Genomic DNA, 25,082 nt, shown 5'->3' on the forward strand with positions numbered 1-25,082 from the left:
AATTTGGAGCAAAGAGCAAAGCTAATAATAATGGCAAATATCTGTTGGATTTCTGCTCAGGACATGGACTGGTTATTACTAACACCATTTTCCAACATAAAAATGTGCACAAATTCACATGGAGAGAAGAGGCAGGGAATAAGAAAAGTCTCATTGGCTATGTTATTGTTGATAGTGATGTTTTCTCCCTGGTGCAGGACACCAGAGTGTACAGAGGATTTGAAATTGGAAGTGATCACTATTTAGTCTTGAGCAGGATAAAATTGAATTTCATATTGAAAAGAATAGCATGTAAGAAAGTTTTAAAGCAAATAAAAGTTGAGCGGCTCTCAGATGTGAACTGTAGACTAAAATACAGAAAGATTATTGAAAAGAAAATGAAAGAGTTTGAGAACAGGAATCAAACCTTGGAGATTCAGTGGCAACTCTGAAGAAAACATTGATTGATTCTGCCAGAGAGGCATGTGGTGAGGTTGTGTGCAAGGATAAAAAAATCAGAACTCCCTGGTGGACACAGGAAGTTAAAGAGGCAGTGAAGGAAAAGAAGAAAGCATATCAAAAGTTCCTGGCAAATAAGTCAGCTTTTACTCTTACAGAATACAGGGACAAATGTAAGAAAGCTAAACAGTGTGTAAAACTAGCTAAACAAAAGTCATGGGAGGACTTTGGCAAGAATATAGAAAATAAATATCAAGAAGGTGGCAAAATATTTAGAATCTTAGGAATGGAGGAAAGAGTGCTGTAAAAGGAGTTAGAGATGATAAAGGTGACATGAAAACGGGAGAAAAAGATATCCTTGAAGTATGGAGTAATTACTTTGAAAAACTGCTAAATGAAACAAGCAGTGATGACAGCACAGTGATAAAAAACACTGACCAGGCATGCAGTCAGGAATACATATCCATACTTGAAGTAGAAAAAGCCATCAAAGGCTTGAAATGTGGAAAGGCAGCAGGAGTAGATGATATTCGACCATACTTCAGCAGAAATGCTGAAGTATGGTGGTATAAGAGTTTTACAGTGGCTGCACTGCATAGTTCAGAAAGCCTGGACAGAGGGACGAATTCCCGATGATTGGAATAGAGCTCTCATAGTACCCATATATAAAAAGGGAAATAAAACTGAATGTGAAAATTACAGAGGTATTTCCCTACTAAGTGTTCCTGGCAAGATCTATGCAAGTATACTTGAGAAACGGTTGAGAAGAATTGTAGAAGAAAAGCTTGGTGAAGAACAAGCTGGATTCAGGCCAAATAGAGGCTGTCAGGATCAGATTTTCACTTTACGACAAATAGTCGGGAAAGCATGGGAATATAACAAAGATTTGTATTTAAGTTTTGTCGATTTGGAAAAGGCATATGACAAGGTGCCAAGAGAGAAGCTATTCAATACGCTGCAGTTATATGGTGTCAATGGAGCATTATATCAAGCAATACTTAGTCTTTATTTGAGTTGTAAGTCAGCAGTTAGAATTGAAGGCTGTATAGGAAGATGGTTTAATGTTAAATGTGGTGTGATACAAGGATGTACATTATCCCCTCTGTTATTCATTATCTATATGGATCACATTATGAAGGAAAGTGGTATTAAACCTGATATCAAAATTGGCGATGTTAATGTCAGCTCTTTGCTTTATGCGGATGATGTTATACTTCTAAATAAATCCGCTACAAGTCTGCAAGATTCTCTGACTAAATTCAATTGCTGTTGTAATAGATATGGTATGAAGGTCAGCAATAAAAAGACGAAGACAATGAAAATAGGCAGAATCATTGAAAATGTCAACTGTGTTGTGAATGGAGAACCTGTTGAACAAGTAAAACATTTCAGCTACTTAGGCACGATTTTTACTGAAGATGGTAAATTAAATATAGAAATAGACAACAGAATCAGCAAAGATGGTGGGAAGTCAATTGAATAAATTCATATGGAATAAGAGAGAAATTAGTCGGAACACTAAATTAGCTGTATACAAGATAGTGTTCAAACCAGTTTTAACTTATGGATCTGTGAGCTGGGTCAGAAGTAAAACACTTGACCAAAGACTAGCGACCGCAGATATGAGAGTCCTGAGAAAGATTAGAGGGGTGAACAGATGGCATCAATGGCAATATCATATTAAAAATGAGGATATTAGGAAAGAACTTGACATTGTCAGCATCCAGGAATGCATTAGCAGAGGTAATCTGAGGTGGTATGGTCACTTAAATAGAATGGGAGAGGAAAGATTAGCAAAACAAGTGTTCTCTGCCAGGTTGGCAGGAAAATGACCCAGAGGAAGACCAAGATATAGGTGGATTGATACGGTACAAAGTGCCTTAGACGATAGAAATATAAGATCTGATATTGTCTGTTGGAGTCTTGACAAGTAACAGACTGATTTGGAGGAAAATTGTAGATAGGAAGTTAGTAATGATGTAATTTTTTCATGTAGTACTGTCATATCCTGTACACCCCTTGAGGGTACATGGCAGGAATTTGATGATGATGATGAACTCATCCAAAGACCCACTCCCTCCACTGGCCCACCCTGGAGTATACCATATTTACCGCATCTGTAACATGCCATATATAGGGGAAACAGGATGCACAATTCCTATCAGACAAAAAGAACATAAACAACACATTAAATATAATAATTATGGTGAAGCTGGGCTTTCTGATCATGCCCTAAACACCTTACATAGAATTGACTGGAAAAGCACTAGTTGTCAACATCACACCAAAACATGGTATGAATGCAAATTTAAGGAAGCCTGTGAGATTATTATCAACCACTCCAATCTGAACAATAATGATGGTCTAAAAATCCCAAACATATGGAAGGCACATATTCGACCCACGGAACCTTCCTCTCTAAGAGTAACTATAAACAGGAGTGTAGATAATCCAGGATCCTAATTCAAAAATAACAATTCTAAGGCTAAAATTAGGACATCATTGTTACTGAAAGAAAACAATCTATAAGAAAAAATGTTTATTCATGTTATCATAAACAGAATTTAGCTTGATGTGGTTTCTAAAGAATTAAATTTTTTTTTTTTTCACTAGAGGTCATGCCAGTAAAATACCCTATGATCAAATCATTGTTTCTCTAGCTTACTGTATGTAATGTAACTCAGCTTGTCCTGTATATTTGTATATGATCTTAATGTGAAGATCGAAACGTCAAGAAATTAAAAGAGTTATTTATAACATGGTTATAAAGTCCATAATTTCTAAAATGAATGTTGATCATGCTGCAACACTAAAAGAAAGGATAATTATATAGTAAACATGTGCAATTTTTTTGGTCCAGCCGATACCATGAAGTTAAAAAGGAATTTCTCCAACTATCAAAGAAGCATAAAGGATTTTAACTTCCAGTATTAAAATTCTGCTATTTAAGCAATACAGCTTCAAAAATTCATAAAGTATTGCAGACTAATCACACATATGCAGACCATCTCCTGTACTATCTGGGTTTTCATCTTCATCTGTTTGGAGTAATGATTATAAAGGTCCAAAAGCTTAGATTGTTCCTGAATACTACAACACTGTGTACTTAACTCTAAAACTACTAAAGCACTCTGAAATTTACATTCTTTCCATTAAAAAAAGTAAAATTTGGTAAAAAGAAATTTTAATCTCTTTTGCAATGAAGTTTCACAGTTGGGTATTGACAACAATATCTTGTTTCATAACTTGCTGAAATTTGAAGAATGCCATAACAGGAATGATCTTGGGAGAATTGCATATGGCCACCTTCCAGTCAATACCATCAAATGGAGATACTTGAACATTGGAGATCCAATCTGTTACCAATTGGAAACAGTAGAACATGCATTCTACAGCTGCCCTCTTGCCCTGCATATTTGGAACAGATTACGTGATATGTTGGGCATTCCATTGCTTACAACAGAACAGGTTATTTTTTTGCAATACCAACCACCTGTCAGCAATAGGAAGAGAATTTTTATTTTTATAATTAATGAATATTAAAATACCATTTATGAAAGGTTACAAGAAACAGATTTAAAAAACAGAAACATGACATCCGAATGCTTTATAATATTGTATTGTGGAAATTTTATTGTTCAGTCAGATGATTTTTGTATTTAGAAAGAAGCATTCTAGGAGATATCAAATTAATGACTAGATGGTGTAGACCACCCACATTATGCAATATTCACCAGTGGGAATAAAATTTTGTCTACTCTTTCTATGAGAGGTTTTTTTTAAATGGTTTCACCCTCTTAATTCAATGCGGTCTTATAGTCAATTGCAGGGGTGACTGGAGAGCAATCCCAGGCAGAGAAGGCCAACTCAAGGCAGTTATAAGTCATATGGAGCTAACCACCTGTGTATAAATCATCTTTGCGCTTTATTTTCCATTGGTCTTTTGGTTGTTCATCTATATGAGACTGGTGAAAAAGGAAAACTGATAGGCTTTGGCTATATGATGATATAAAAGAGCTGAGACCTTTTCTCTATCTCTCATGTTATCTGTCTTTTCTTTCTCCTAATACTATCAGGCTCTCCTGCACCCCTATACTAACTACTCTAGGTCTATCATGAGCAACCCTTTACTTTTTCACCTCAATAAAGGTCAAAACCAGTCTAGTTAGTGACTCTTCCCATAATGCATATCATTATACATGTCTATAAAGATATGTGCTTTGCATTATGGAATACTAAGGCAAGTGATGTGAAGTCATTAGCTTCTATATAAGTTGCCGAAGTCCTGAAATGACTTCAGGTGCAAACTTTGTTTGCTTACATTTGGATAAAGGACTAAACCAAGAATATAATTTCTTGGCATCTTTAATTTATAGTATAACCAAGTGGAAAAACTTCCAACATGACCAGCTTGTTGTTAGCCATACAAAAACCATAGCAATATTTCATCAAATTCATGATATGTATCCTCAGGGATGTGCAGGATATTATGATAGCATGACATGAAAAAGTTACATCATTAGCAACCTCAGATCGATAGTTTTCCTTCAAATTAATCTGTCAATGCTCCAACATTATCAATTTCTGTTTTCTAAGGCATTTTGACTGTATTAATCCACCTAAATCTTGGTCCTTCGTTAGTTCTTTTTCCTGTGCAGTGTAGCCACTGTAAAACTTATATACCTCAATATTTGACCATTTCTGGTGTCGAATATAATCTACTCCAGCTGCCTTTCCACATTTCAGGTTTGTGCTAGCTTTTTCTACTTCAGATATGGTTATGTATTCCTGACTGCATTCTGGTTGTGTTTTCAACTGTGCTGACACTGCTTGTTTCATTGAGCAATCTTTCAAAGTAATTACTCAATACATTGAGATTATCTTCACCTTCAGTTTTCATGTCACCTCCAGTTGATTTTACAGTACTCTTTCCCTCTATTTCTAAGCCTTTCCAGCCTCCAGAATATTTTGCCACCTTCCTGATATTTACTTTCAATGTTCTCACCTAAGTCTTCCCATGACTTTTGTTTAGCTAGTTTTACACAGCACTTCAATTACTTACAGTTTTTCTCTGTATTGTCGAACAGATAGGCTTGCAAATGGTATTCTATCACAATACCTCTTTCTGTATTGTCTAAGAACACAAGCTGACTTACTTGCCAGGAACGTTCAATATTCTCTCTTCTTATCCAATCCTTTCTATCCTCTTCTGCTAGTTCTATTTCTTTTCCATTGATGCTTCTTATGTTGATAGTGCCAATCTTTGCATAAATCTTTCAATGCTATATGAAAAAAATTCCATACAGAAAAATCATAAGCTAATGCAAAAGCAGTTAAATAAAAAGTTACTATTTTATAATGAATCTAATTTTAAAGTAAAATTAAAATAATTTTTATTACCGTGCTTTGAACCAGGCGTAATGTTGAGCTATAAGAACTGAAAATAGCATTATTTTTAACCCTCTTCATTGCTGGATAAGCAGACACTATGGATCCTCCTGGCGATGGTGGCCTTTTCTGAGAAATTTTTTCATAAGCAGAAGAGGAATCTAGAATTCGACAACCAAGATAGCTCGAATTAGCCGCAGTAAATGCTGATCCACTACTAGAACTACTATCATGCCTTTGCCTTTTATTTTTTAGTTCTAAATCAAAAGAATCTTCTTTATCTTTTACAGTGCGTTTTCTGGAACAAAAATTAAACAAGGTTACAAAAACAGAATAATTTTGAATTTAAGCAATCATTGTTTTTGTTACTTCATTTCTCAAATCTCAAACCACATATATTAAAATTAAAAACTAACTATAGAGTCTTGGCTTAATTTTCATAACATATTCAAAATACTTTTTTTCCTATCAATTTCCAAATTTTACAAACATGTACAATTTTTTTGCAGAAGAGAAATCTGTATGTAACAGTACCTTTTGTTATTTTCAGAGTTTGTCGAATTACGGCTAAGTGGATAATATACCCACTCCCATCTACAGGCTGTATATTTGAATCCCACTATGGCATTGATGTTTGTGAAAGTCTTTAGGTGATAGTAAATTTGATGGCTGGTGTGAGACTGCCCACCTTGCCACTATAACAAAAAGTATTTTTAGATTTTGGAGGAAACATCTACAATAAAAATTACTACAGTCATCTCTCACTATAACAAAATCATAGATACCACACAAGATTGTTTGCTATAGTGAATTTCTTTGCATAGCATTGTACTAATGGAATTCTAGTCAGGACTTTTCAGTAGTTTGTTATAGTGAGTGAATGATTTTGTTAAAGTGATATCTGAAATAGTGACAGTTGACTGTAGATCTGTATAACTTGATATTTATTTTTCTAATCAGTGCATATTTCAAATTTTTTGTTGTTTCAACTTGTGAAATGAGAGAAAAAAAATAATAATAGGCATATAGGTCAAGAACTCCTATCAAATTCAAAAGGTATCTGAGAGTAAGTCTGGGTGGTGGTGGTGGTGGTTACCTGTTCATGATAGAAGACCTGATAACAATAACACATACCATTAAAATAACATTTAAATAACACTAGAGGAACAAAGTATATAATTTATTTGAGTTACTTTCACTGAACCACTCATTAGTTGAACAATCTATTCAGCATCAGTCATATATCATCTGCATTCAGTCAAGTTATTCTTTCATAACTGAAATCATCCTTATGTATACGGTATTCCTTCAACATCATCTTTTTCCTTACAAATCTCTTGCTAAATTAGATTTCACATCCATTTCACTCCTACCCTATTTATTCTTTGAACTCTAGGGACACATTATGTCATTTAAGTGTTTTTTAACCACTTCCCATGCACTGTCGATATCCTTCCTATCCAACAATCGATACCATGGTGCAAAACCTAGCATTCTTCTCGGGTAATCATAATTTCTTGCTATGTAGTTCATGTAACCTTTTCAGAATGGAGCATTCATAAACTTAGTCAATTCCCAAGTGAGTACTAAGTGATCACTGTCATCAACCAGAGGCAGAATAGTTACATCTTAAACTAAAATTCTCTCTGACACTAAAATCAGATCTAACACTCTTTGACCTCAAGTTACTTCTATAACATGCTGCTTGAGGAAGTTGTCTTGCAATAGCTCAATAAATTCAGTTTCATTCTTCTCATGAGATTTCACAGCTACCCATCAATGTTCGGATAATTAAAGTCCCCAATTATGATTCTCAAATGTTTCTCATCCATCATCTTTATTTAGCAATGTATATATCTTCATCACTAGCATCTGATCTAGTAGGTCTATAATGTTATCCCACTATGTATTTGATCTTGTTAGACTCCACCTCACACCAAATGGCTTCCAACTCACTGCTACATGAAAAACTGCAACTAGTATTGCAGTCATAGGCCTCAACTCTAACTTAATTCAAGTCATCTAATATCATTAGCAGTACATCCCTCATCTCCTATCCTGTATATCCTTCTTAAAAATACTGCACCCTTTATACTCGATACCAATTAGCCAGGTCTCACTAATGACTATAATCTGAGGTTCCAATGTATTGATCAAGGCAACACACTCTATCCATTTATTTCTGGTACTCCCAGCATTCATGTACAAACATAAGTTATCTGCATTCTTATTTCATTTTATTTTTTTGTATACTCTTTTCTGTAGTCTGTGTGACATAGTTGAAAAACTCAGATCTCTGTTCTTATCTAGCACCTTATCTACTTATGCAGACATTCTTGCACATGTTTGCTCCCTGGAGACAAACACAAAATCATTCTCCCCTCATAATTTTTGTAATAATACCCATCCCCCATCATTAACACAGCCATAACATTGTCGTTCTTACACATAGATTTTCACCATTCCTTCCATTATAATTGTTTGCCATCATAGCCCTTCATTCATTTTAGTCATATCTAGGTAATATACTAACAATTTTCACTTTCTCACTCTCACTTCCAACAACCTTTCCATATCCTCTCTTATACTGAATTTATTGCTAGTCAAGTCATTCGTAACTACTAGAATTACGATCTTTTTTGTTTTGCTTTTTCTGTTTTTCAATTGCATGCTATATTTTATTTTTAATTTCTGCTCCAGGAAATCTTGAAGTTATAACTTGCTCATCAATGGCATGTTTTATGATAGAGTTGCTATACAAAATAATCCTTCTTTTTACAATCAACTTTGCTTACCTGATTTTCATTACACACTAATTTACCTGATTCTGTGTTTTGTTGTTTTCCCATTTTGCTGCTTAACTTTCTTACATTTTATGTGTTCCACGAAAAAACGCCGCTCGACTTGTTGTAATTCCCACATCATCTGTCTAATAATCTGCTTTAATCTTACAAATTCAGAAGTTAATTTTTTTTCAGTATCACCTTTAGTAGGGAAGGTGTTCTCTACTTAACTGTTCTTGTTAGCGTACAATTTCTCGTGTGATTGTGGCATCATTTTACATTTAATATTGCACTATCATAATAAAAATATGTTACATAAACACTAAATACTCTAAAAACAAAAATTCTATTCCAATATACTATAAAACATTAATTTTCTAAAAAAAATCATAATAAAACAGATAAAAATCACAAATTTCACAGAAGTGTTAAATATACTGACCACTCACATATGTGGATGATGTGTTTTTCATTTTGCCTCATGGCCCAAACACTCTTTCCTCTGTCATCTCAAACTTTCATCACCCCAGAATCCAATTTACTACGGAAAAGGAAACTAATAATAGTCTAGCCTTTCTAGACTATTATTACACCTTGGTATCATTACCTAAGGTAACCTGTCCTTTTCGGTATACAGGAAACCCGCAGATACATTTCACAAACTTTGCTATCCCTCCCTCTCAACAGTGTGGTAACATTAAAACACTAACAGAGTCTATAACTTTTGTTCCAATTAGGCCTCTTTTGCAACAGAACTCAATCATATACACCATGCCTTTCTATCTGATGGCTACAGATCGGTACCATTAAAAATAACCATTCCTCCAATCCTCTGCCTTCTCTTCAATAACATTTTAATAATGCTATCATCATCCCCCTATGTTCGAGGCATGTTAAAAAAAATAAAAAAATCCAGAATCTTAAAGAAATACAATCTCTGTACTACTTTCAAGCCCCATTTTAAAACTAACTACCCTTATCTGCTCAACTAAAAAATACTCATTCCCCTAATCCTCTGCCTTCTCTTCAGAAAGATTTTAGTAATGCTATCATCATCCCTTTTCCCAAATCCCCTCTTCTCTCAGTTTCTAGTGTGTGTGTGTGTGTGTGTGAGAGATATTCATCCAAACTTGATTTGCTTCCTCAGCCTTAAGTAAAAGGCTGGTTATATTCCACTAATTCAAGCCCTACCCAAGGGCCTATGAGTTATGGAAATACCTTCAGAATATGAATGATGTGCCGAACAAAGCGGCCTTTTGCAGCTGCCCGATTTCAAATCCAATTAACTTCAGTGCTTCTAGATGTTTTTTTCAATGTTCAATTTTAGCTTCACTGATCACTTGCATCAGATTCCCCATGCATATAATACTTTGCAATGTCACCAGTCCAAAATGCATAACTTTGCACTTAGATAGATTAAGTTGACACGCAACATTTGCATATAGCATTAGTCTTCAAGTCAGCCTGCAGAGATTCTGTATCAGGTTATCACATGCTACACCTTTGTATCATCACCAAATAACTGGATATCACCTTCTAAACTATACCCAATATAATAAATAAATATATATATATATATATATATATATATATATATATAAAAACAAAGTAGAACCCTGTAATATACCACTGGTCACCCTCCTTCTCTCACTTTCTTTACACATCATTTTTCGATATATGGAAAAATCACTCACTCGTATCTCATTGATTATCAGGCTATGGATATGAGAATCATATCCATATCACAAATTTATCTGGCAATACCCACCCCACTGAGTAAATATAATAGCCTCAAGTTGAACAACCAGGTCAGGAGCATTGTAAACTTTCTTGCACATTCCTTCAGCATCTGTACCAATATCACATCCAATCCTTGCAGTGTAAGCTTTTGCAACTGGGTGTCTGTATTAGGATGCCAACTGAGTCATCTGATATCCTATTTTACTGACTGAACACTGTTGCAAACTGCACAATAAATTGTTGCTGATGCAGGTATTTCAAATGAGAAAAGGAAAATTGACATACAGAGTAATTATAGTGAAATCAAACTAAATACTTTTTACAAGTGAATAAACGAGAGAATTAACTTAACAGATTTGTAAAATAAATTCAAAAATTGTAACCCCAGAGTTGTGCCAACAATATTTTGGAGCTTGTGTGCTTATATTACTGGTTCAGTTTCTAGATTCAAAGGAAAAGAGCACCCAGTTCATTAGAAATAGGCTACACTAAGATGATACTTATATCGACAGACAGTTAACATGAGTTCCTTAGTTTTGCATAGATGTAACCTAATTCTCAGGAGCTGATATACAACTCTTGGCGAGATATCTTGTAGAGAACATAAAATAAGTATTTATCCATATGCCAACTACAAGAAAATTTAGTCGTTTCTTTAACAAGAATTATATATTACTGAAGAGAAAACACTAAGAACATTTTGACAGCAGTGGCAAGTTGATAACTGGCTTGTGGCAGCTGCATGGAGATGCCAGCACTGGTGTTGGCTACTTCCTACTCACACAAGACTAGAAACTTTCAATTAGTAATACAGGATGTACACATTGGGCCTCCCTAGTTTCAAAGAATGGTAAAAAATCAAAATGTATTAATATGTAAGGTTTGGGTTGTTCAAAAGTTCCGAGACTGTAGTTTCATCCAGAATTTTTTCTAGCATCGCGATGCAGTGGCACTGCTGGACAGGGCTATCATAGTTTTAAGCATGGTGTCAAGGGCAAAGAAAGTGCAAGCTGTGTGGTGGTTAGCTGAGCTGAAATCAATCAAAGCAGTACAGTGTAAGTTCTGTCAGGTGTACAAGAAGGCAGCACCCAACCCCAAGCGTATCCGTTTGTGGAAAGAAAATTTCCTAATGACAGGAAATGTTTCAAAACATCATGGAGGAGGGAAGCAGCCAATATCGGAAGAGGGGATAGAAAGGATTCACAAGACCTTTGTGTGAAGCCCAACAAAATCCACCAGGATTTTATCAGGCTTCATGCACCATCCTCTTTCAACAGGATGGTGCCCTGCCATATTGGCATTTGGAGGTCAGTGCAACTCTTGACAGGGTCTTCCCTCAGCGGTGGATCAGACGTGGAGGATCGATTCCCTGGCCACCACGATTGCCAGATCTTGCCACCACGATTTTTTTCTTGTGGGGATATGTGAAGGACACAGTTTATGCAACTAATGTGGATATCCTAGAGAACCTGAAACATTGTATTTCTGCTACTGTGTCCTATATCACTGCTGACATGCTTCAGAGAACCTGGACAGAGATAGACTATCGACTTGACATTGTGCATGCTACTAAAGGTGTATACATGGAAGTGTACGGACTCTTTTTTTTCTTTTTATTTATATTTTATTTATTTATTTTTTTTTTTTTTACAAAAACTTGGTGAGTGTTCCTTTTCATTTAATTTTTAAAAAATACATGAAACATCAAAAGTCTGGTCTGGCACAACATAGTATTGATGCTAAACACAATATCCAGTGGGATAAAGCTCGTCTTTTCCATAGATGCAAGTTTAAATACAAACGCCTTTTCAAAGAAAGTTGCGAAGCCCTTTTACATTAGCCAAATATGAATTGAAATGATTGTCTGTCTCTCTCACAAACGTTTGGGAGATTCTTATCTTATGTAACCATCAAAGAAATAGTTTTTAAGAATTATTTAATAATATTTATTAATATTAATTTCTAGCACATGGAAATAATTTTAATTGGTAATCCACCGACTGTTATGTATTTTGTATTCCATTCCTTTGAACTGTTTGTTCTACACTGATGATGTACTGTTAATTTCAGTACGAAATATTTGTACCTTTATTTCATTAAAGTTAATTACTGTGGTAATCGCGTAATTTATTATTTATTCCTTTTCATTTGTAAAATTTTGACACCATGGTCCATACACATAAGTAGAGTAGTAACATGCTGAAACTAGGGAGGTCCAATGTGGTACCCTGTATAATCACACAAGTTCCAAAAATATTTTTTGCCAAAGAAAATGTTTGTAGTTAGTGAAAGTGAAAAGCTTTCCGGGGACCCTGTAACCTCAAGAGAGTGCATCCCCCTGGGTGGTGGATAGGGGAGCCCACCAGATATGGTAGGGTGGTTCGAATTTACTGAATAAGGACTCGTGAACCAACAGGGCCATAAGTGGCAATCATCTTGATTGTAAGGGAAGTGACACTCCCATGGTCCCATAGCTGAATCTATCCTCTTCTCCCTCTACTTTAAGGAAGATCCACTCACTTTAATCTTTTCTATAAGGCTTTATCAGCCAACTCTTCATATTTTATTACCCTTATGCTATTAGAGTACTCAAGAGCTATACAGTCTTTCCATTTCTGGCCTATATCTATGTTCCCTATAAAATCTACCCTTTCCCCTTCAATATACACTATTGCTCCTACGGGTTTAAATTTGGAAGAAGACTAGTTCAGAAGCCTTAAGGTAGCAGCCCTACCAATGGACTATCCATTGCAAGGCTAGTAACCTGACACGAGAACGTTAATCTTCTTTGAAGCTAATAGAGAAAGATAATAAAAATGAATCCACGAAAAAGGTAAAATGAAAATGGAAACGGAATACATATAGCAAACTAGAACGTAATAAGAGGAATAGCATACAAAGAATAGAATTTAATCAAATATTAAATGAAAGAAATTTTCAAATAGCAATTATCACTGGAACAAAAAAGAAATTAAAAGGAACCATGAGAAATGAAAATTTTAATGTAATATATAGTGGAGTAGACAGAGACCAAAGAGCACAAACAGATGTAATGATTTAGATTCATAATTCCCTTTCAAAACAGTTCATGGATTGAACAAATAATAGAAACGAGAATAAAAATACATAGAGGTTATTTAACAATAATTAGTTTATGCCCCAGAAAAAGGAAGAGAAGAAGATAATACTGAATTTTATAAACAAGTACAAAATATATACAATAAAATAAATAAAACTGATTATGTAATATTAGCAGGAGACTTAAATTCAAGAATTGGAAACACAAAAATTAATAATATAGAAATATATAGAGAACATACTCTAAACATGAATTGTAAAAAATTGATTGACTTTGTAGTTAATAATAACCTTAAAATAATGAATTCTTTCTATAAACATAAAGACATACATAAATATACTTGGGCAGCAAGAGGATGAAAAACAATATTATCTTAATCTTAACTTTATCTTAAATGAAAAGACAAAGTTTTCTTTAGATGTCAGAGTTCACAGTGGATATGAAATAAGTAGTTACCATTTCTTCGTTAAAATAAAATTAAGATTACCATCTAAATGCCTGCAAATAACAGAAAGAAAATTCAAAACATTTGTTTATACACCTAGATTATTAAATGACTCAAATTTAAAATGGCTATATGAACAAAGAATTAACCAATATTTAGATAAAATGAAATGAAGAAACAGAAATAGAATGGCTTAATATAAAAAACGATACTTAAATACAGCAGCAAATGATAGCTTAGGAAAGACCAAAAATTCAATAAAAAGAAAAAACTGAACGTATGGGATGATACAATCAAAGAAATAATCAAAATGAAAAAAGAAGCATATCATAAATGGTTAAGCAGTAAAAGATTAGAAGATGAAATAGAATGTTTCAGTAAGGAAATACCATGAGTAGACATATTACTTAAAATTATAACGGCTTTATAAAGAAACATGAAACTTTACTTCACTCTCCTAACTTAAACAGATCCAATGGTCTACGTCTATCCTCATTGTGGGAGATAGAACTTTTTAGATCAGCCAATCTTTCCTAACTTTTTTAAATTGTATATATATATATATATATATATATATATATATATATATATATATTACTTATTTATTTATCTATGTTTTTTTAAATAATTTAGAAAATTTAATGACCTTTTTTAGTCATCTTATATTAGCCACTTAGGTGGTGCCTTTAGGAATTGTCAGTTATTGTTTAATTAGATTTTTACATGTACTGAATATGCCTGTGATATTCAGGTGAAAATTTTAATAAATAATATTTTACACGAGTTAATTCTGTTATTATAATTTTAAATAACGAAATAGAATATAAAAGAATAAGAGCCAAGCTAAAAGAGAAGTCAGAAAACGACAGAGAATCATGGAACAAATTTGTTTCTAATTTAGAACATGAACAAATACTAATTCTAGTAGCAAGGCTTATATGTTGGTCATACATAACTGGTAATTAGTTTACGGAATTAACAACGCCTATAAAGTATATTAATTAAAGGTAACTTTTTTAAAAAGAAGTGGTTATGTATTAAAGGTAACTTTAATACATAACTTCTATATTTCGGCAACATCACGTTGCCACCTTCAGGAACATAAAGATATGGAATGTGCACGCAGGCACTAACAAAAGCAAATGAGGAAGAAAGCAAGAAACTAATATTGTTCCTAAAGTCCTAATGGTGCCCTCTGGTGGGCTAATTTGGTTGACTTGGCAGTTGGGCTGAAGTTCTCAAAATGTAAGTCTCCCAAATTTGGGGTAGTTTCATGAACCCAAATTTGTTGAGGTTAGGAACGTTTTTTTAAAGCTGCTGAAGATTCCTTGAATAATCTCTTATATTTAAACTTGCTGCGGTGTATTATTTTTGTTTTCTTCCAACGAATTCTATGGTGGGTATCTAAGGCATGGTCTGCCAGCCCAGAGAGACTGTACTGGTGAAACCGGATGTAGTTTTTGTGTTCTGAAATCCTGATATTTGTTGTTCTGCCTGTTTGGCCAAAGTAGGTCAATTTGCAGCTGCAAGGGACCTGGTATACACCAGGTAGGTCTAGGGGAAGTGGTTGGTCTTTGGTAGAGCGTATAAATGATGCCAACTTTTTATATGGTCTGTAACAGGAAGTAAGGTCATATTTTCTGAGGATATTGGTTATTTTCTCAGAGGTACCCTGGATGTAAGGGATGGTGATAGATTTGGTGTAATCTTTATTGTGGAGGGGGGGGGGGGTTGTGGTTTACTGGTTTGAGTATTTTTTGGATTTTTTGGGGGGTTATAGCCATTGGCTAAGAAAGTGTTGTGGATGTGGTTTAGTTCAGTAGTTAGGGCCTTGTCATCTGAGCAGATTAATTTTGCCTTATATTGTTGTGAGGGGGTGGTGGTGGTTGGGTGGGTTTTCTGTAAACAGAGGAAACCAAAGATCCATCAAGCTGGCGGGTGATTAAAGTGTCTAGGAAGGGAAGGGTGTTGTTTTCCTCTTTTTCTAAGGTGAACTGGACTCTGGGGTGTTGGTTGTTTAAGTGTGTTAGGAAGGAGTGGAGTGAGTCTGAGCCACGTGGCCAAATAGCGAACACATCATCCACGTAACGAAGCCAAATAGTGGGTTTTTGTGGGGCAGAGTTTAAGGCTTTCTCTTTCAAAGGTCTCCATAAAGAAATTGGCCAAGGGTGAGGAAAGTGGTGAACCCATGGCTGTCCCCTCTATCTGTTTGTAGAACTTTCCTTGCCAAACGAAATAGCCTGAGTTCATTGTGAACTGAAAAAGGGCTGAGATATCGGGAGGAAACTTGGCTTGGATGAACTCTAGGATTTCTTTGAGTGGGACATTAGTGAATAGGGAGGAGACATCAAAACTGCATTATGTCAGTGTGTTGGAGTGAGAGGTTTTCTACACTGGCTTTAAAGTGGGCTGAGTTTTTTTATGTGCGATGGCGAAGAAGATATCATGATACAAATAGAACGTGGGATTTGCAACCTGCCTAACCATATCGCCAACAACGTCAGACTGGATGTAGTCGGTGTTTTCACTAAAGCCAAACCTCCAAAAACCAACCGATCCAAAGACGAATATGCAGCCCTACAAGAAATGAAGAATAACAAAAAAATAGTAATCACCAAATCGGATAAGAGAAACGCCACTGTGGTGCTAAATCAAAAGGACTACAAAGGTAAGCTTAATGCTTTAGTACTAGACTGTACTACTTACCTCCCTATTGAATATAATCCTACCAGCTCTCAGATTAGAAGTCTCCACAGACTCCTTAAGAAAGTCACTTCTTGGCCTGTGGAAGTCACTAACAAACTAAAACCTTATAACTCTAGACCCCCCCCCCCCCCGATTATATGGACTCCCAAAAATACATAAACAAAATGTGCCATTACGTCCCATAGTGGATGCATTGATTCCCCCACATATAAATTAGCCAAACATTTAGCCAAAACGCTCACACACTATACTGGCAACACACCATCACACATAAGAAACTCAGCCCACTTTAAAGCCAGTGTAGAAAACCTCTCACTCCAACACACTGCCATAATGGTCAGTTTTGATGTCTCCTCCCTATTCACTAATGTCCCACTCAAAGAAACCCTAGAGCTCATCCAAGCCAAGTTTCCTCCCGATATCTCGGCCCTTTTTCAGTTCTCAATGAACTCAGGCTATTTCGTTTGGCAAGGAAAGTTCTACAAACAGATAGAGGGGACAGCTATGGGTTCACCACTTTCCCCACCCTTGGCCAATTTCTTTATGGAGACCTTTGAAGAGAAAGCCTTAAACTCCGCCCCACAAAAACCCACTATTTGGCTTCGTTACGTGGATGATGTGTTTGCTATTTGGCCACATGGCTCAGACTCACTCCGCTCCTTCCTAACACACTTAAACAACCAACACCCCAGAGTCCAGTTCACCTTAGAAAAAGAGGAAAACAACACCCTCCCCTTCCTAGATACTTTTATCACCCCGCCAGCTTGATGGATCTTTGGTTTTCTCTGTTTACAGAAAACCCACCCATACTGGCAGATACATTCACCAGCAACCCCCCCCCCCCCCTCACAACAATATGAGGTACAAACCAGTAAACCACACCCCCCCCCTCCACAATAAAGATTACACCAAATCTATCACCATCTCCTACATCCAGGGCACCTCTGAGAAAATAATCAATACCCTCAGAAAATATGACCTTACTTCCTGTTACAGACCATATAAAAAGTTGGCATCCCTTATCCGCTCTACCAAAGACCAACCACTTCCCCTAGACCTACCTGGTGTATACCAGGTCCCTTGCAGCCGCAAATTGTCCTACTTTGGCCAAACAAGCAGAACAACAAATATCAGGATTTCAGAACACAAAGACTACATCCGGTTTCACCAGCAGCCGCTCTGGGCTGGCAGACCATGCCTTAGATACCCACCATAGAATTCGTTGGAAGAAAACAAAAATAATACACCGCAGCAAGTTTAAATATGAGAGATTATTCAAGGAATCTTCAGCAGCTTTAAAAAAACGTTCCTAAACTCAACAAATTTGGGTGCATGAAACTACCCAAATTTGGGAGACTTACATTTTGAGAACTTCAGCCCAACTGCCAAGTCAACCAAATTAGCCCACCAGAGGGCACCATTAGGACTTTAGGAACAATATTAGTGTCTTGCTTTCTTCCTCATTTACTTTTGTTCGTGCCTGCGTGCACATACCATATCTTTATGTTCCTGAAGATGGCAACTTGACGTTGTCGAAATATAGATGTATTAAAGTTACCTTTAATTAATATACTTTATATGCGTTGTTAATTCCGTAAACAAATTACCAGTTATGAACAGATACTAAAGAAAGCATAAAATTAAACACCAAATTGAAATTAGAAGAATTTCTAAATTTCTATACATAATTGTGGACAGGTAAATATTTTAAAAAAATAACACAAACATTTAATGAAAATGAAAAAAACTAAAAAAAAATTTGAAATCAGCCTGAAAGAAACGAGAAATGGAAAATCACCTGGAGAAGTTAGATTCAGAAAGATCACGGACAATTCATCAAGAATAAATTTATCGCATGACAAATTTATCATAAGCAAAATTCATTGGGAGGAAAACATATTACTGAGAAAACTGAAATGATATTGTATTGATAGCGATGCATGAAAAGTAAATGCAGTGCAAGATAAATTTTACAAAATAGTTTTTTATGTATTATTTGTTTAGATTTTAATCAGATTTTCATAATATTTTTATTCTTTTACAATGAAAGTAATATATTATTGATCGATGAGTTTCTTAATTTCTGTTTCATCTTAAAAAGTTGTAAATATTTTTCATTACTAGAATACTGCAGGTTCTGCTTACTGAATATTAATATTTACAAAACTGGAATAGGTATAGGGAGAAAGGATATCATATATAATATTTATTCTGTGAACTGTTTGTTATATTTCTGCGCACTTAGACATCGATCCAAATGTGACACACACACACACACACACACACACACACACACACACACACACACACACACACACACACACACACACACACACACACACACACACACACGTGGGTGGTCTGAAAAGTTCTCAGCCATCATCAAATTCCTGATATATATACCCTCAAGAGGTGTACAGGATATGATAGTACTACATGAAAACTTACATCATTACTAACTTCCTATCTACAATTTTCCTCCAAATAAGTCTGTAATCTGTCAAGACTCCAACATTACCTGATCTTATATTTCTATCTTCTAAGGCACTTTTTACTGTATCAAACCACCTATTTCTTGGTCTTCTTCTGGGTCTTTTTCCTGCCAACATGACAGAGAACCTCTGAGATTACCTCTGCTAACGCATTCCTGGATGCTGACAATGTCAAGTTCTTTCCTAATATCCTCGTTTGTAATATGATATTGCCATTCATGCCTTAATCTTTCTCAGGACTCTCATATCTGCAGTCTCTAATCTTTGGTCAAGAGTTATACTTCTGACCCAGATATCAGGTCCATAAGTTAATATTGGCTTGAATACTGTCTTGTATATAGCTAATTTAGTGTTTTGGCTAATTTTTTTCTTATTCCATATAAATTTATTCAGTTGACTTCCTACCATACCAGCTTTGTTGATTCTGTTGTCTATTTCCATATTTAATTTACCATCTTCACTAAAAATTGTGCTTAAGAAGCTGAAATGTTTTACTTGTTCCACAGGTTCTCCATTAACAACACAGTTGACATTTTCAATGATTCTGCCTATTTTCATTGTCTTTGTCTTTTTATTGCTGGCCTTCATACCATACCTATTTCAACAGTTATTCACTTTAGTCAGAGAATCTTGCAGACTCGTAGCGGATTTATTTAGAAGTATAACATCATCCGCATAAAGCAAAGAACTGAGATTAACATCTCCAATTTTGATATCAGGTTTAATACCACTTTCCTTCATGATGTGATCCATATAGATAATGAATCACAAAGGGGATAATGTACATCCTTGTCTCACACCAGATTTAACATTAAACCACCTTCCTGTACTTAGTTGAATTCTAACTGCTGACTTACAATTCAAATAAGGTTGTTGAAAGTTTATTTTTCACTTGTGTTGTACCACCTTACCCTGCTCCTGAAGATACTTTCAGGCGCAAACTTTGTTTGCTCACACTAACTCAAATAAAGACTAATTATTGCTTGATACATTGCTAAGTATCTCAATTGACACCATATAAGTGTAGCATTTCGAATAGCTTCTCTCTTGGCACCTTGTCATATGCCTTTTCCAGATCTACAAACTTAAATAAATCTTTGTTATATTCCATGATTTCTCAACTATCTGTCGTAAAGTGAAAATTTGATCCTGACAGCCTTTATTTGGCCTGAATCCAGCTTGTTCTTCACCAAGCTTCTCTTCCACAATCCTTCTCAATCGTTTCTCAAGTATACGTGCATATATCTCACCAGGAACACTCAGTAGAGAAATACCTATGTAATTCTCACAGTTTTATTTCCCTTTTGATATATGGGTGCTATGAGATCTCTACTTCAATCATCTGGAATTTGTCCCTCTGTTGTAACTCTGCAGTGCAGCCACTGTAAGACTTTTATACCTCCATACTTGGGCATTTCTGGTCAAATATCATCTCCTCCTGCTGCCTTTCCACATTTCATGCTTTTGATGGCTTTTTCTACTTCAAGTATGGATATGTATTCCTGACTGCATGCCTGGTCGGTGTTTTTTTTACCACTGTGCTGTCATTACTGATTGTTTCATTTAGCAATTATTCAAAGTAATTACTCCATACTTCAAGGATATCTTTTTCTCCTGTTTTCATGTCACCTTTATCATCTCTAACTCATTTTACAGCACTCTTTCCTCCATTTCTAAGCTTCATCAACAACCTCCAGAATATCTTCCCACTTCTTGATATTTATTTTCTATGTTCTTACCAAAGTCCTCCCATGGCTTTTGTTTAGCTAGTTTTACACAATGTTTAGCTTTCTTACATTTGTTGAAAGCACATCAAAAGTTTCTCTAAGAGCACAAGCTGACTTATTTGCAAGAAACTTTTGATGTGCTTTCTTCTTTTCTTTCACTGCCACTTTAACTTCCTGTGTTCACCATGGAGTTCTAATTTTTCTATCCTTACAGACAACCTCACCACATGCCTCTCTGACTCTCAGTGTTTTCTTCAAGGCTTGCCAATGAATCTCCAAGGTTTGGTCCTTGTTCTCAAACTGTCACTTTTTCTTCAATAATGTTTGTGTATTTTAGTCTACAGTTCACACCTGAGAGCTGCTCAACTTTTATTCGCTTTAAAACTTTCTTACATGTTCTTGTCAGGATGATATTCGATTTTATACTGCTCAAGACTAAATGGTGATCACTTCCAATTTCAGATCTCCTGTACACTCTGGTGTCCTGCACTAGGGAGAAAACATCACTATCAACAATAACATAGTCAATGAGACTTTTCTTATTCCTTGCCTCTTCTCTCCATGTGAATTTGTGCACATCTTTATGCTGGAACATTGTGTTAATAATAACCAGTCCATGTCCTGAACAGAAATCCAACAAGTATTTGCCATTATTATTAGCACTGTTCTTTTCTTCAAATTTTCCCAATATATTTTTGTATGTCTGAAAATCATTTCCTACTCTGCTATTTAGATCCCCAAACAAGGACCAAATTTTCCTTTTTTATTGTGTCAGTTGATTTCTATAAAGCCTCAAAAATCTCCTCCACTTTAACTTTGGAGAACCTTCTGTGGGACCATAGGCACAAATAAGTCTCATTGTCCAGTTCCCCATTCTGATATTTGCCCACATCACTCCACTTGAGACTGCCTGCCATTCAAGATTAGCCTTGCATTTAGTGTTGAATACTATGGTTACGCCTTCTTTTCCTTGATTGTCATTTCCTGAATGTAACATTTTGTATTTATTGCTCAGAAAGATCTCACCAGTTTTTGCCTTTTTTTTTTTTTTTTTGTTTCAGTCACCAATATTGTGTCGATCTGGTACTTATCTAATTCCTCAGATAGCTCCATTTCTTTGCCATTCAGGCTTCTTATGTCGATAGTACCGATCTTGAACTCTGATGATGTTGAGTTGGGGTGGGTTTTAGGATTTGTTCCAGTAGGTGACTTTTTGCTGTTTACCCTGGTTCTGTGGTGAAAACAATGGGGGACTTATTTAACCGGGCTAAACCCCAGCTGGCATGAAATACTGTCATGTTGTACCTCATTTTTTATTTTGGTTTAAGCCAATAAGAATACAATTTGGTCGGCGAAATCCCAAACTACCAGCCCATCCTCGTTCGTTCAGTATCCAGGTAGATACCTAACAGGGTGCACCACCAGAAGGTGACGATTGACATTAGGTCAGAAGCTCTGATCAGTTCTCCACATTCCTTTAAAGATTATGTGGAGGTCTCTTCTCAGTTATAATGAAAAAAACGAATTTATAATTTCAAAATTATTTTTCTTTTTCAACATAATCTCCCTCAAGACTAATACATTTATTCAAGCGATGCTCAAGCGCTATTATCCCGTCCCTGTAGTGGTTCTCAGCAAGATCTGCAAAATACCCCTCTACAGCTGCAATCACCTCTTGATTCGAAGAAAAACGCTGCCCAGCGAAAAAGAGTTTTAAGTTTTGGGAAGAGATAGAAGTCAGAGGGAGCCAAATCTGGGAAAGAGGATGGATGTTCTAAGAATTCATAGTGCAGATCCCTTAATTTCCCACTGCCAACTGCCATAACACCTTTGTGGGCAGGTGCATTGTCCTGATGAAAGATGATTTTTTTTCCTTCTGCAAACCGGGTCCTTTTCTCGCAAACATTTTCATCTAGTCTGGTTAAAATATTGAAATAAGATTCCCTGGTTATTGTTTTACCCTTTTTCAAGATAATTAATAAACAAAATGCCTTTAGCATCCCAAAACACCGATGCCATAACCTTTCCTGCTGATGGAACCGACTCTGTCTTCTTTGGCACTGAACAACCGGCTTCTATCCAATGCTTTGATTGCTGTTTGAATTCTGGGGTGTAATGGTGAATCCAAGTCTCATCCATAGTAATAAATCAATGCACAAAATCAGTTTTATTCTTGTTCAAACACTCCAAGCACTTTTTAATGGTAAATACACAAATTTCTGATTTAGTAGGGTTAATTTTGATGTTCTGAATTTCACAGTATGAACTTTCAATGGATTTGTTTAAGGGACCTTCTGCTATTTCTAAGTTGTTGTGAGCTGATAATAGGACGAAATCATCAGCAAACATAGCTATCTTTGTTTCTTTATATTTTTTGTCTAAGTCGTTTAAGTAGATGGATAAAAGGAGTGGTCTCAAAATGCTGCCTTGAGAAAGTCTCTGTCTCATTTTCACTTTCTTGGAAAAGGCATTATTTATTTTAACTTGAATTGTTCTGTTTCTCAGAAAGTCATAAATCCAGTTTAGAACTTTCCTTTCTATTCCAACATGATCAAGTTTGGAAAAGAGTTTCTGCCTCCACACCTTGTCAAAGGCACTGCTAAAATCTATAAAAGCTGCAATGGTGGATTTGGTAGGTTTGATCTGGAGGTTATCTTGAACTGACTGGGTTAAGTAGAAAAAGTTGATGAGTTGTTGAGTGATTTCTTCTGAAGGCAGCCTGAAAATGTGGTAGTATATTATTTTTGTTTAGATAGTAATTCAAATGGAGTTTGATTTTTTTCCATCAATTTGCCTGGAATTGAAGTCATTTTAATTGGTCAATAACTTCAATTCCAGGAAAATCATGTAAATGATAATATGAAATGATAGTGTACAGCAATCCCTCAATTAGTGCGCCTAATGCGTTCTTTAAAACAGGTGCATTAAACGCACTAAATAACCTATGGGAAAAAGTATAATTCGTTCCTCAAATTTCTTTTCTGAACCTTAATTTTTTTTCTAAAAGAATTAAGGTATGTCTCAGGGCCTTTATATTCAGAATATAAATTTTATTATTCTACTTCTTAACAAAGAATTGAGCTAAAGTAGTTTGGCAGGCATTTTGTTTCTTTATTTTCATACAACCAACGGTATAGCCCTATTGCCTCTTCTACTCTTCTGCAAATTTTACTGCTTCTCTCTTCATCAGGGTCAGCCTCTAAGCATTGCTGCTTCAAAACTTCAATTGTACAAAAAATATTTTCAAATTGTTTCTGTGAAATCTCTTTTAGCTGACTATCAGTGGTTAAATTTTCTTCATATTCTTCGGGATCTTCCTATTGAAAAAAAATGACGCACTAATCGAGGGATTACTGTACATGACAATATTGAAACTGTATAGTATATATTTACTTGAACATTTTTACAAGAAAAATACATACTATACAGTTTGATCTGCTTCAGAGATCCTGGTCTCTAGCATCCAATTGAGCTTTCTCCACCTTTGCAACGAGTTGCCTGGTGTTGCACTACCTTACCCCAGTCCTGAAGATACTTTCAGACACAAACTTTTGTTTTCTCACACTTGGATAAAGGATTAAACTAAACTTATTATAGTCTAACCAAGTGAAAAATAAACTCTCAACATCTTTCTCTGAATCCAGAGTAATTTAATAATAAGGTTACACACCCTTTGGCAACTCCTATGGGTTGGGATGACCTCTCATTGCTTCTGCCTTTGTATCTCCACTACTGGGCCTGGCTCCCACTGACGAGACCTCAATAAAGGTCGAAACCGGTATGGGTAGTGGCCCTTGCCTTAATGCATAGCATTACACATATCCGCAAGGAGATGTGCTTTGCATTATGGGAGATACTGAGATAGGAGTGATGAGAGCTTTCTCCACCTTTGCAACGAGTTGCCTGTTGTTGCACTACCTTACCCCAGTCCTGAAGATACTTTCAGGCGCAAACTTTGTTTGCTCACACTTGGTTAAAGGATTAAACTAAACTTATTATTCGTATTTGAAAGTTTTCTACTTCAAGTGGGAAAAAAAATAATCAAAAACTTGAAATGTGAAAAAGCTGAAGTAGATGAAATTCAACCAGAAATGCCCATATATATGGAGGTATAAAACTTTTGTATAAATAATTCGGGGAGCTTGGTCAGAAGGTCAAATTCCAGATGACTGGGGTAGTTCCCATTTATTAAAAAAAATAAAAAATAAATAAAAATAAAGTAAATAAAATAATGTGAGAATTACAGAGGAATTTCTCCACTAAGTATTCCAGGTAAGATTTATG

General features: G+C 35.5%; 1 protein-coding gene across 2 annotated transcripts in view; it reads right to left on the minus strand.

The window, feature by feature from the left end:
* The window catches only part of LOC150107633 (uncharacterized), a 271,977-nt gene that overhangs the window by 183,971 nt on the left and 62,924 nt on the right, over positions 1-25,082 (minus strand). For both annotated transcript variants that reach the window (XM_090391984.1, XM_090391983.1), the window contains one exon: positions 5,839-6,124. In XM_090391984.1, the coding sequence (XP_090248110.1) occupies positions 5,839-6,124 (286 nt within the window). The remainder of the gene's footprint in view (positions 1-5,838; positions 6,125-25,082) is intronic.

Source organism: Typopeltis vanoorti, chromosome 4 (genome assembly GCF_054136105.1).
Source record: "Typopeltis vanoorti isolate ZY-2024b chromosome 4, IOZ_Tvanoo_1.0, whole genome shotgun sequence".
In the NCBI taxonomy this organism is placed as follows: domain Eukaryota; kingdom Metazoa; phylum Arthropoda; class Arachnida; order Uropygi; family Thelyphonidae; genus Typopeltis; species Typopeltis vanoorti.